General features: G+C 40.4%; 1 protein-coding gene across 1 annotated transcript; it reads right to left on the reverse strand.

The window, feature by feature from the left end:
• Window positions 1-443: 443 nt before the first annotated feature.
• Window positions 444-10,340, reverse strand: LOC128154607 (glycerol-3-phosphate acyltransferase 3-like). Its single transcript, XM_052815472.1, has 10 exons — window positions 10,318-10,340; window positions 9,157-9,231; window positions 8,372-8,461; window positions 6,796-6,889; window positions 5,811-5,926; window positions 4,359-4,414; window positions 3,926-4,011; window positions 3,026-3,154; window positions 1,804-1,883; window positions 444-1,335 (listed from the first exon to the last, which is right to left on the reverse strand). The coding sequence occupies exons 1-10, from the start codon at window positions 10,338-10,340 to the stop codon at window positions 1,221-1,223; spliced, it is 864 nt and encodes a 287-aa protein (XP_052671432.1). The 3' UTR covers window positions 444-1,220.
• Window positions 10,341-14,337: the final 3,997 nt, after the last annotated feature.

Below are 14,337 nucleotides of genomic sequence, written 5' to 3' on the forward strand. Positions count from 1 at the left end.
CCAGAGGCGGGTCCGATTTGGAGCTGGGGAAGCTTCTAGCAGCTTCTCACAGGAGCCACCCCTGCAGTCCCCTCCCCCACTATTACCCCCCCCCCCCAACCCAAAACATATGTAAACCTTATTAACTGTCCTAACAGACTCATCTGTCTTAAAGCAACTTGGGCAAAATAACAACTATTTGTGTGTGCTTCATTAGTGACATTCAGATCATTAAAGAAGCCAGATTCTTCCATGTGCGAGCTACTTAACAGGACCGCAAATATTTTATACAAAGAAATACTATAGGTGACAGAAATATTGCCATCTTCGATTCTTTAAGTGCACTTGCTCTATTTATTTTTGGAGGGTGGGCTTGTCAAGAGGGCAAATCAGTAGCCTTCACATCAAGTGGTAACACAAGCAGGTGGCTATCCAGAAATAATTGCAACAGAGGATAACAGAGGTCGTGTCATAGGTTTTCTTTAATTTGTGTAACGCATTCAAACAGACACAGGAAGGGATATAGCAAAATCACAAGACACAACATAATTTAAAAATATGATATGTTTTTCTATGACATTGTCCTTGGCTGTAACTAATTTATCCCAGCATCACATGCTCAGGCATCAGGGATGTGCTGCCCTGGACACTGTTCTGCTGTCTGTCCGTGGGACCCTGGAAAACTTCCTATGTTGCCATCCCTGGTCTTCTGACATGGAGAGGAAAGTCAGCAACTGCCTCTTTCCCTCTGACATCCAGCACTTCCTCTCCAACTTGCAATTTGGAAAATGTATTTTGGTGAACTGCTTAATGTCTGCTGACATCAGATCTATCTCTATAGCAACACAGTGACTGTGGCTCACAGGAAAACTGCTAGTCCAAGTCATTGACAGAGGCTAGGAGTACAGAATTGTTTTATTATGAGTTAAGAAGTTACCATTTAAGTCTTCAGGGTAACTCAAAGATTTAAAAAAACAGTGCTTTAATGAGCCTAAGTATTTTTATTGCAGATTCTTCTCACTCAACATCAGAGAGAATTTTACTAGCATATTGTAAATCTTCCTATTTATAAAATGATATCCTTATTTAATAAAAAATACTATCTCTTTATAGTTTCCCTGCTGTGTCATATGCAAAATATCTTACAGGGACAGAAGGAAAATATGTTGGGTTTAGTATAAAAAATAGCCCATTTTCTGGTGGAGATACATCATGGAAAAATGAGATAAAATAAATACCATTTAACAAACATTTCCATTTCCCACAGTTCCACTTTCTATTACTATCTGGCAATATTTATTCTGTTGCTCTTCCTTGAAAGACTCTTTGATCTTTTTCCTTTTCAGTCCCCCATCCCTGAAAGATACAGAAAAGAAACAGCCTTGACCTCACTTCAGGGTCAAGGCAGAAAAACATTACAATATTTAGACTACATAGTCAAAGCAGTTTTCACCCTAAATGCTGGCTTTTGCAATACAATGCTAAATGATCTGTACTGCCAAGACTTACCACACAACACAAGTAATGCCTTTCCTTTAATCCAGCATTTAACAGGCAAATAATTTATTTTCACCAAATAATACCTGCTGGCTAGATCCACCTGTCAGCTTCATTTCTCTTTTTATACTATATTAGTCTATTTATTCTAGTAGAACTGTCCAAGGAATAAAGTAGTATTTTCTGACTCAGAGTCAGTAAGGGTGATGGACTACAACCCAAGCAAAGCAGATCTGGAGGAAGTTTTAAAAGATTCCAGGCTGATGTCTCAGAATACAGAACACCTAAACATGCTTTAAACTCAACCTCAAAGGTGTTGCTTCTCACCAAGGAAGCACAGACATTCCTCCCCGAGCAGCAATGACAGCCTTGACTCTGTTGGCAAAGTAAACAGCATCTTCCTCTTCCTGAAAAAAAAATATGAATGATTTGCTTTACAACTTAAACATTTTCTCCATGTCTCACTTAAAGACGTACTTTCTGTTAGACAGCAGGCACTTGGGTTTATGCCAGGCCCACAAGCCAAATGTTACCTGCAGGGCAGTTCCAGCTGGTCCTGGGGAATGCCGCCTGGTTTGCCACCATTCGGTGCCAAAAAGAACTATGTGGGAGGCTCTGTGGTTTCTGGGGCAATCTCAGACAACATGCAACGCGAGGTCACAGGTCTGGCCAGAGCAGGGGATGCATCTGCTCCCAGTACTTCAGTATCAGTCTGAGGCTGGGAACACACTGACAGGATCACCTTGGAGGAGATGGGGTGCCTTGAGCAGGGTTGGGGCCTGGTGTATTTAGGATCAGTGAATTATTGTGAGTTCACAGAAGACTGCCTGAACTGCAGAGGACTAAAGATACACACACTACAGCAGCTTCCCTGCCAAGACTAGGGCTGAGCAAAGACTGGGGTAGGCAGTACCAAACTGGGGCATTGCTGGAACAAAGGCCTTGACCACTTTGCCAGCGTCAGGTCAGTATCCAGGGGCAGTGGGCTGAGAGGCTGTGCCAAGTTGTTGGGTAAAGCTGCTGGGCAAAGGATTAGCTGGATATTCTGCAGGGCTGAGAAACAAGGAGGTGGGTGGAAGCTGTGCAGATGGAGGTAAAGGGGGGACACAGAAGGCAGAAGCACCCCAGTATGGAGTGAAGAGAAGGCCTAAATCTATATATCACTTCTGGAGTAAAAAAGGGAGGTCGGTGCCAGGCTGAGAGGCAGGAATCCTGCAGCATAAAACTACATTTTAACATCTGTTCTAGTCTCTGGGACCAGAGGAAAGCAAGGCAGCTGCACCCAAGTAAAGAAGCTGTTTGGGAACAACAGGGAACATGGTGCAGAAATGTCTGAACCTCTGCAGGTGTAGTTTTTACTTGAAGATAACTAACCCACATAAATCCATGCTCAATTAATTTTGAGGCTACAGTATTGCTTTCTGGCCTTTGTCCATTAAGTTGTCAATAAAGATTCACAAACGTAATGGCAACACGCCGTGCACAGTAACGCAGACTTCCTCCCAGACAATGTTTTATGAGCATTTGCAAAACATGAAAGCGCAAATACCTCTTTGACCATTGGTGGCAGGTACCACACATTACAGACAATAGCCCAGCTGGTCATCATGTTAAAAATATAGGTCATCATGGAATACTTTGTGCTGTTCCAGAACACATCTCCAAAGCAGGGGTCATACTGGAAGACAAGAAGAATAAGTGAAAGGGCATGATCTGCTACTTTAGTTTAAATCACGTAAGCTGCTCTTTTTTTGGCCACAAAGTCACAGTTCAACTTGTTAAATCAGGGTCAAATCTAATCACACCTCCTAAAAGCAGCAGTAAATTCAGAGTAAAGCTCCACATTTCAACATTTATTAGAAGTTTATAACAGTTAACCTTTACAATCAATGCAGGACCCCAAACTGTGACATCTCTACTATAATCAGATAGATCTACTCAAAATGTAAAGACTTGTCATCTACAGATGTGCTGACTGCAAAGGTTTCCTTGAAAACATTCACACCAGTTTTAACTTCCGTAAGATTAGGCAACATTACAGTTCCAGAAAAAATAACTAACATATCTAGAGCTAGGGTGACTTGGCTAAAGCTACTCAGAAAGCTTTGGCAGTGCCAAGAAAAGTGCCTTTATCCCCAGAGCACACAAGAGCCAGGATCCCTAGGACAGAAAGAGCAGGCAGGACTGAACACACAGCATAGCAATTGCCAACTGTGCTTTTCAGGTTGCTCCTAACCAGTTGTAAAGACACTCAGTGAAACACTGCCCATACTGTACTGAACTGCAAGACACTGTGCACCACGAAAAGATTCCATTTTCTCAGGGCTTATTCAGTACCTTATTCATAGAGAACAAACCCCTTTTTAAGGTTTACACATGAATAGCTTCTCTGACATGAGAAGCTTCTGCAAATAATCCTTCCACATTTGGAAAACTGCAGATACATTACCTTGATTGCTACTGGATGGATGGTCCCTCCTACCTCAAAGCTTCCCTTCTCAAACATCATTACTGATGTGTTGTTTATGCAGGTACCTGGCCAGAATTAAAACAGATTAAGAGTTTAATCCACTCTAAGAAAAGTATCACCAAATGGATCCTAAACTGTCTTAAGGAGACTTAAGTTGCTAAGGGAGAAAGTAAGCTATAGTTCTGAAACAATCCCAGAGCCTGTTCTCTCTGCCATTATGCTGTATGCTAAAGCAAACAGACTGTCATAAAACTGTTGTAAAATACTAGAATCTGACTTTTAATATCTCACAAGAGCTAATTAATTCTACAGAGTAAAAACAAACACCTCACTTGTAAAGACTGGGTATAATAAACTGCACTCAGTGGCAAGAAGTGAGAAGAGCAATAAAATCAATATAGTTGTTTCCTACCTTCCAGGAAAATTAAAATGGGTAATTTGGCCTTATCTGCAATGTGTTCTCTAATTCTGTGGAGAGAAAATAAAACTTCAGTGTATACTTCATTCTCATAGAAGACTCATATTTGTATTTGGCCAAGAATCTAAACATCTATTACCTCTTACCTAGGACAAGAAAAGCGCTTGCCCAATTGCCCTTTGCCAGTCAGTAGCCTCAGCCAGGATATGTGCTAGTTTCAGGCCTTTATCTCAGAGGTTATCTCTTGCTAATTGCAAAAGTAGGTTTTCTACAAATCGGTATACAGTTTTATTTCACCATTTTAACCAATTAACAGAAAGCCAGAGAACAGTGGTACTTGAATCTTGTAAAAATCACTTCCCATTTATCTTTGGCAGGTTCCAGCTATGAACACAGTCAAACTTCTGACTGAAGTATCTTCCATATTTCAAGTTTTCATGCCTTCTAGGTTCATAATATCAGTTTTATACGTATCTAATGATTCTCCGCACCTAGTTAAGAGATAGGCCACTATTTTATTACATTTGCTGTATCACTTAAAAACAAAGGTATTACCACTAAGCAGATTACTGACACACAAAATCTGTTGTTTCATGAGACACTTGTCTTTCCTATGACTCAAGAGCATGCAGTTCCTCTCCAGTCTGCATTAAAGAACAAAAAAAACCCATCAGATATCAAAAAAAGGAGAGAATGATCCAGCACGGGGGGACCTTCTCCATTTTTCTAAGGACAAACTGTCATAGACACTTACTTAATGTTAGCTGCATTGCACCCTATTTCAGGAAGATTTAGGATGACTAAGAACAGTCTCTGTAAACACCTGAGAATATAAGAACTGCCATACTGAGTCAATCCTGTTCATGTCCCTAAAGTCCAACATGCTGCCTCTGCCAGGAATCAATACTGCAGGCCTGGAGAGCACTATAGGCATTAAGCAAACAGGACACTTCTCCAGGATGCTCTTTCAGCTTCTAGCAGCTAGGTGGTACCTTGGTAATTTTTTTTTTTTCCCCCTACTATCAGCCTCCCTTTATCCTGTACTCATAACAGATATAACCAGCTTCGATGCTTGGTGCCGATGAAAACTGTACCAGGGGAAGGCATGATCTGGGAAGCAGATGTGCTGACAGAACTCCGATTTCTGTCCTGACATCCCCGAATCATCAGCCTCAAAACTGAATGAACAGGCTCCTGCCTGTGGCAGGCAGGGTGATTGTGGCAATGCGGAAGTTCCCAGAGGTTACAGGGCAAATGATCAAAAGTTCAGTAGATGATTGCTACACCCTGCACCTTCATTGATGGAGCAGTTCCAAACCTTACACTGATGACAACCTACAGCTGCCCACCAAAGAGAGATGCAGAGTGAGAACAGTCTCAACACACACTTGGACCTCACAATTACTAGACCTGAAGGACAATTAAGCAAACACCTCACTACCTTACTTTTTCGTCACCAGATGACGGTCTTTCATTTCTGAGCATTCAGACAAAACATGGTGACTGGTTTGCATGCAAGATTTTTGAATAAGCCCCAAAAGCCCTCCGTGTGCTTGGCCAACCTGCAAGCCCAAAAGAAACTGGTTACTATGCAAACAGACACCCACACTTAAATGATAACATTCTTGTCCTGGTTTCAGCTGGGATAGAGTTAACTGTCTTCCTAGTAGCTGGTACAGTGCTATGTTTTGAGTTCAGTATGCGAAGAATGTTGATAACACTGATGTTTTCAGTTGTTGCTAAGTAGTGTTTAGTCTAAAGTCAAGGATTTTTCAGCTTCTCATGCCCAGCCAGCGAGAAAGCTGGAGGGGCACAAGAAGTTGGCACAGGACACAGCCAGGGCACCTGACCCAAACTGGCCAACGGGGTATTCCATACCATGTGATGTCCCATTTAATACAGGAACTGGGGAGTGGGGGTGGGGAATCGCCGCTCGGGGACTAGCTGGGTGTCGGTCGGCAGGTGGTGAGCAATTGCACTGCGCATCATTTGTACATTCCAATCCTTTCATTATTGCTGTTGTCATTTTATTAGTGTTATCATTATCATTATTAGTTTCTTCTTTTCTGTTCTGTTAAACCGTTCTTATCTCAACCCACGGGTTTTGCTTCTTTTCCCGATTTTCTTCCCCATCCCACTGGGTGGGGGGGAGTGAGTGAGCGGCTGCGTGGTGCTTAGTTGCTCGCTGGGGTTAAACCACAACGATTCTGAACACAGACACATCTGTTTCTAAGCTCATTCACAAATGATACCAATCCTCTTGGTCAAAAGTGTGCACACACCTGCCTGTGTCTATTATTTTGCAGTCCTAAACACGAGTCTGAATGCTATCAAATCCCACTTTTTCTACCAGTAAGTTTATCCTCTTACCCAACACTACATCTATGGGCATCTCAACATTACCAATATTTACCAACTCTCTTGTTCATACCAAGGAATAGCATCCATCACTGGCCAGGATTAGAACATCTAATGGAGATGTGTGGTTGGCTACACAGATGCCTCCTTCCTGCGTTCTGTTTTCCCTGCAGTGACAACCATAAAAGTAATTACTTAATGTTTATTCTCCAGACTACAGGCCCCAACAGGTCACCCATCCAGTGAGCACACATCTGTGGGATACTTGGAAAGTAATGGGCACATAGTGAACAATCCAGACTTGATAGAATTGATCAATTTGTGAGCCAAGGATGTTTTGTAGGCAGCAGGCTTCAAGGACGCTTTGCTTGTGTATACATATTTAGCTAACGGTAGTAAGAGCATTCCAGATGCCTTTAGAAGGCCTTGAACAGAATAAACAAGAAGACAAAAAAAGAAAGATGCCAATTAGAAGAACACAGGTGCGCATTCCACGATAAAGGGAACTTGGCACAAAGAACCTCAATTTGGCAGCTTATCTTAACCAATTAGACTGAGACAAGTTTCGCATGTTTTAGTTAATACAACCAATTATGCCTTATGTTTATGCGCGTGTACAGTGTTGATATAACCAATCATTAGGTGTAACTAGGCGCGTGGACAGCTCACGCTAACCAATCTCTAATTTGCTTATGCGTGAACAGTAACTAGAATGAACATATAAACCGAGCTATCTTGGCAATAAAGTGGCATCTGCTTGATCATATTGATTGTGCGCAGTGTCCGTGACTTCCGCGTCAACATACATCCACAACTGAGACTTTCAGTGACAAAAGCATTTCAGGCACACAGCTCATCTGCAGATCTGCAGAAAGTAGAACACCACAAAACATTTTAAAATACTAATATTACTATGATACAAGTTAAAACTTCTCGCAGTATATTACAGCAGGTAAGTCATCTTTCCTCATACTTTCAAGACTCCCTTCACATTTCAGTAGTTTTGGCATTTCACCAAAACCAGTTTCCTTCCAGCTGAGAATACAAGACTTCACTGGAGTAGGCATTTTACCTGCAGACATTACCATTCATAGAGGTATATATCAAAGACTACTTGGACACTAAAACTCTAAAAGCAAAGACACTACAGCATGATTTTGCTTGTTTTCTAAAGCGCGCACACACACAAAATTTCAGAAACCTCCATTACATAAATCTCCACCAGTAAGCAAGCAAGATATTACAAAAACTTACTGAAATACCGTCCATAACTTACTTTAGGAGAGATTGTGAAGAACTAGTTACCAAACAAATTGGCTAATAGAACAGTTGAACATTTTATGGTGATGTTCTTGCATATGATTATCACACGTTCATAGCAAACATTGAGAAAAATATCTAAAAGTATATTTAATCAAGAACACAGTACTACTCCACCTTCGCATACACTGCCAATACACAACAGAAAACACAGTAGGGCACGCCAACATCTTGACGGAGTCTAGATGATCTAAACAGCCTCTTGGATCAAATTGCACCATCATAGTCTCCGTGCAGTAATGGAATAAGAATCTCGCTCTGAAACTTGAGACATTGAGTACTGTAAGAAATCAACACCAAACCAATGAGAGCAGGGTGGCACCACTCACCTGTTGTGGAAATGAACAAGACCACACAGACATCGGACACCTAATGTGACACATATCATCTGAACCTGGTTGCTCAGCCAGCATTTAACTCTAAAATAAATGGAGCCATAGATACATTTCCAGTTCTGTGTAGTCACTCATAGAACAATGTAATGTCAACTCTCGACATTACTCCAAATAGCTGTTATTACAAAGACCATACTAAGAAGATTCAATTGCACTAACAATGCCATGCAGGAGGAGCTTATCGGGTATCAAAGATATTCTTGGTGCATTCTTCTACTGTAACCTATTCTAAACCCACCAGATTCAAAGCAGAGAAGGTAATAGTCAGGGTTTTGTTTTATAGATTTTCTCTGGAAGCAGCTGCTATTGACTCATTCATTAATATTAATTAAATATAAAATTTTTTGCTGGTGAATCATGTTTGAGGCTTTTTTGCACTGACAGGACATAACTATCTCACGGTATTAATACGGAATTGCTCAGGACACATGATTTACTTGCCCTATTTTGACTCAAGTAGAGCATGCTCTTTATTTTCCACTCTAAGACATGCTTCCATCAGTATCTATCATCTGGCTTACCTTGCATGTCCACTTTCAGATGCCATTGCCATACTCTCTCATAGTGCTCTATGAGTTTACAGTAGAGAAAAAAAAAAAATCACCCCCCGATAGTTCACATTAATCCTCCAGACTCGAGCAGATTTATATTCCAACCCACTAATTCAAATCCTTAAAGAAATAAAAAGGATATGGAAAGAGCCTTCAGCAAACACCTACCTGCCATTTGGAAACTGTCCTACTACTGTAGTGGCCAAGACCAGCAAGAGGATGCTGAAAACAGCCAAGCAGACACTACAAAGTAAAATAATCTTAATTAAATGCTAAAAAGCAAAACTGGAAGAGCAAGCAAGAAAATCTTTCATTTAACCCTTTGATCCATTTCACAATGCTTCCCTCTACAATTAATAGCATCTAATTAGCAATACAAACCAGTTAAGGCCAACAGGATAATATGAGCATGTTTTTACTCAATCAATCCTGCACTGAGTACAAAACCTTGTGCTGCCTGGAGCCTATCTTCCAAAAAGCACCACGCCTTGATCTGAAGCTATCACATGGTAAAGAAGCCACCATGTTCAAAGAGGATGGCAAGTAGTGGCTAGGGTTCTTCAATGCAGGTGAGATTTCTCAGTGCCAAAAGGGACCCATCATTTCATTTTTAGAAATGTATCCAGAAATTTCAGTATGTATTTCCACCCCAAGCAGTAAGCTACTATATAATCATGAGAATTAAACATCATTGGTTACTAATGGCTGAGCAAAACCAATATTGAAGCCATTTCTACATAAACGTTGTCTTCTTAAGCTGCATATCTAAGTTTACACACAGGCATATGTGCTCTCCTATGTGACTGACCGGTATGAAATCCCTCTATGCACTGCAGCTATGTTTTGAATATACAGTACTCCCATCAAAGGAATAACAAATTTTAAAAGCTCCTGCTCTTTACAAAAACACATGAATATTTGTAACTGTTTGGTCAATATGATAAAAGGCTGGTTTTGCTTAAAAGAAAAGTTTAAAAGTCTGAAAATTTAATACATGAGAAAAGTAGATGTTGATGGTTTTGATTTCATCATTTCCAGGCATTCTGTAATCATCTTAGGTGAACTGCCTGAGCCTCTTTTATTGAAGCCAGGTCTTAGATTTTAATTTTTCAAATTCAGCCTGAATGCTGTCCCGCATGCCTGTTTCATTTGTTACACAGATTACCTTTTGCCATTGTCAGGAAAAATAGTTTGGCTCAAACTTCTTTTCAGGACACAGGCAGTTGTTTTTTTCCTGGGGCTTTTTGTTGCTTTGTTTGTTTGTTTGCTTGTTTGTTTTTTTAAAAACAAACAACCCCCACCCTAGACCCCCACAAATTACTGAGCTACCTAAGAGACTCTATGAGGTCCATGGGTCCAAAACTCTCTCTTCCCCAGTTAGCTTCAGACAACAGAATGATTCAAAATACTATCACTGACATTAGAGACATGCTAGAAAAAGATAGATCTGAAATGGATTTTAAAGAATAAGAGATTACCTCAGATTTAGGGCATTCATGCAGTTTTTGTTAAAAGAAGACAGAGGAGGGACCATTTCATATCTATGGCATTTTGGAAGTAGTAGTTTTGGTAATGAGCTTTCACCCTTCCCTGTCTTTACCTTTTTGAGCTAAGCCAAGTTTCTCCTCCCTGTGCAGAGCAACATAAAACTCCTCCATTAGCAAAATCAAATATACCAATATGCCTAATTTTTGAAGTTTTCATGTTTTTTAATGTTTTCATCACACATATATATAGACATATAAATAATAGCTCTCATGAGGACTAGAACTTCCCTAATTTACATCAAGATATCTGCCCTAACAAAGGACACAGGATGCTTGGATGTAGGGTCTGCTCATTATTAAGGAATCAGTGACCTACTCAGCTTTGGTCCTCACCTCCTATTAAGGCTTCCCACCTACAACGGATAAGGATACATCCTTCTGCTTCAGGATAAACTCTTGCTAAACAGCTTATTTCCCTCTTACTGACACGCACGGCCATTTAAGTCACCACGATGCTTGATCTCAAATAGTCTTCACCACATTACAACATGTTGCAAGTGCCAGCAACATTGACTAGCTTTTTGCCATCCTTAAGTTTCGCATTCTCTCTACCAGCTCCTTCTGTAGTTATTGAAGTTTAAGTCACTAACAAAAAAGGGACAATTTATCATGGCATAGTTAGGATATTTTAGTTACCCTTAGTTGACTTTTTTTACCAGCCATCTTAAAAGGAAAGAAACAAAAAAAGAAAAAAGCAGAGTGGACAGTGATGTGATATTTTAAACTCCATGCAAACCATCTGTTATAATACCACAAAAAAAAATAGAGACCTTCACCTTGTCTATACTTTCCAGTTATTCCCGAGGAAAGGTAAACTGGTACATCAACTGTCTCAATCTTTTGCAATACATGGAGAGTCATTCAGAAGTGGGAAGCCCAGGGATGTCATGAAAATAGCAGTCCACACACTGAGAAATGAAAGAATATAGAGCACAGGAGCAAGAATGTTGCAAAAGAGAGTAAAGGCAGACATGTGGCAAACCTAACCTCTTTATAATGCACTGCTGGTCCTCACCTCTTCCCCAATATCCTTTAGGATAGTTGTATGGCATGAGGGAGGAAAAAAAATAAGTGTCACCTAGCTTGGCAAATAAAGCCCTTTGCCTTACTCTCTGCTTTCCTGCCTACCACCCTTATCTTGCCCATCACTGTCCTCCTACATGAACAGGCACCTGCCAATTGTCAAGCACCATCAGAAATGAGCTTGCTCATACTGTCTTGAGGGATTTGGAATACCTCAAGGAGGCTGGCTTTTGAATCCCAGGTAGAAAAAGGGCGATAATCACTGACCAAGCTGACTCACAAGAAAGTTAACTAGTTCAAATGAGCAAAACAATTTATAAAGTTGACTAGTAAAGTATAAAGTCCTGCCAGGCTATTACCTAGTGCCTCATAGCACAGAGAAACAGTGGGATGAAAGTGGCAGCCTGTAATTAAATAGTCAGCCAAGGCTACAAAGGCAGAGGACAAGGCAGATGAGGAAGAGCTTTCAATAGGCAAATGGTTACACAGGGCTTGTTAACTTGCAAAAGAGCTGGCTGAGACAGTGTATGACAGAGGTCGACAAAGTCTGGACAGAGCTGGTGCATAACGAACAGTTATTTATTTTCTCTTCTAATACAAGAACTGGGAAGCATCATATGAAACTGTTGGGCAGGGTGTATGAGCAAGAAAAAGGTAATACATTTCCACAAAACATAGTTAAGTTGTGGAGTTCATTGTCCAGGACATATTGCCAGAGATTAACTGAAATGGGAGCAGTTACATAAAAACATGAATGAAAATCATCATGTGACACAAAACTTTCCTAACTCAGGAGTCAGCATGGAAGGCTGAAGCAACAAGCAGCTGGGAGGATATTCCTGGCAATACAGCCATACAATCACCCAGCTCTCAGGTTTTTCATCAAGCAATTGAGTTGACAACTGTCAAAGCCAGGCTGTCTGTCTAGGTCAAACTCTGGATGGACCCAGCAGAGTAGTTTCTATGTTCTTCTGCATTTGGTGGCATCTGTATGTTTAATTTGTTTTTAAAATATGAAATAAGGCTTTGTGATCACCTTCGTCTTGCACAGTATTGAGACAGAGCTGTCATGCTGGTCTTTATTGCAAAACAGTAATGAAAGGATGTATTAAATACCTTACCAAAACACAGATGTTGCAACTAACACAGAATTTAAGTTTTAAATGGATCAACTTCATTGCTAAGTTTGCTGACTGAATGAGAACTCAGGTGCCGTGCTTTCCTCCCTCCCATTTCTGAAGTGATGAGAACACAAGGAGTCCAAACATCCAGCAGGTGATCCCATCTGGAAGACTGAAGACTTGACAGCTTAACTCCAACAGCCCATTTGTTTGAGGCTTCATATAATTACATCTGAACAAAATAAGGGTGCCTAATACTTCATTATATTAACTACTTTCTTCACAGTACATGACATGAAAAGCTATACAATATGGAACGTTCATTTTTAAAAATCTCACTACTTTTGGTTTTTCCTCCCTTTTTCCTTTAAGTACAGCTCGGTGTGTTGTTCAGTACTCCATTTTTCTGTACTGTGTAATAATTCCTTTTTGCCTCTCTTCCTCTACGTTCCCATATTTTACTACCTCATCTCTCATGTTCTCACAAAAGCTTTTTCTAATCACTCATTACACTGGCTTTTTTCAATCCGCTTCTTGGCTTCATTCTCATATGTGACAAAGGCCTTGGGGCAATTACTCCATGTAAAGTCTTCTGATACAATTACAAAGAGAAGGTCAGTAGGTTTTTAGTGCAAGCTAAAAATCACCATCTAAGATCAAGCACCTATGACCTTTTCATCCAACAGTCCTTTCTATTTGGCTTCATTTCCCCTTTCACGTCCCAAACAAGAACCCAGATCAAATGATCCGTGTATTATACTGCATGTCTGAGAGGATGTGCAAGAAGTGACTGTCCACAATTGGATGGTGAAAAGCAGTCACAAATCTCCTGGCTGCTCTAGTGAGGGCAGATGAAATAGGTTGAGAAGGGTCCCAAACATTTGTTTTGGATAAAAGCACAAGTATCATTTCTTTGGTTTTTTATGCAGTGGCTAGCTCAGGATAACGATATATTTGAAAGCACAGCAGTGAGCTTCTTCCACTAGCTTAAGTGTCTGCAACATCTGCCCACACTCCAGTGGGAGTTTACAGCATATTAGCTACCTCAATGTACAAGTGAGCTATCAATTCAAAAATATCCACGATTATTAGCTGGCTGATGTCTTTCCTACACACAAGTATTTCTCAAGAAACAACAACACTCCAATTTCATTCAGAAACTCAGATCTTGTAAAATTCCAGAAGATTCTTGGCAAATGGAGCTACAGCTGTTTAATATGTTTATTTGACTCTCCACAGGCCTGCGAAAGCATGGTGTAGATTTCATTCTAGCAAATGCATTTTCTTTTGCAGCTGCAACACTAAAGAGCCGGAATAACATCCCTAGCACTGCTTTGCTAGTATTGTCATTTCCATCAAACCCTATTACAGACAAGCAAATACAAAGCTTAGAGAAAACACATTTTCTCATAAATAAAAACTTACAAGCACATGGGAAAGAACAACCCTATCAGAAACCAAACCAAATTAATCTTTATAATTTCTAGAAATATTTTAATGATAAATTAATGGTAATAATAGCCATTATGGGCTAACAGTTATGCAACTGAGAAATTACTGCCTCGGAGATCTTTTACTATTATACTATCCAGATGGCCTCCAACCCCCCCCCCCCAGAAAAAACCCACCATACCAAAAACCACCAAAACAAGAAAACC

Source organism: Harpia harpyja, chromosome 2 (genome assembly GCF_026419915.1).
Source record: "Harpia harpyja isolate bHarHar1 chromosome 2, bHarHar1 primary haplotype, whole genome shotgun sequence".
NCBI lineage: Eukaryota > Metazoa > Chordata > Aves > Accipitriformes > Accipitridae > Harpia > Harpia harpyja.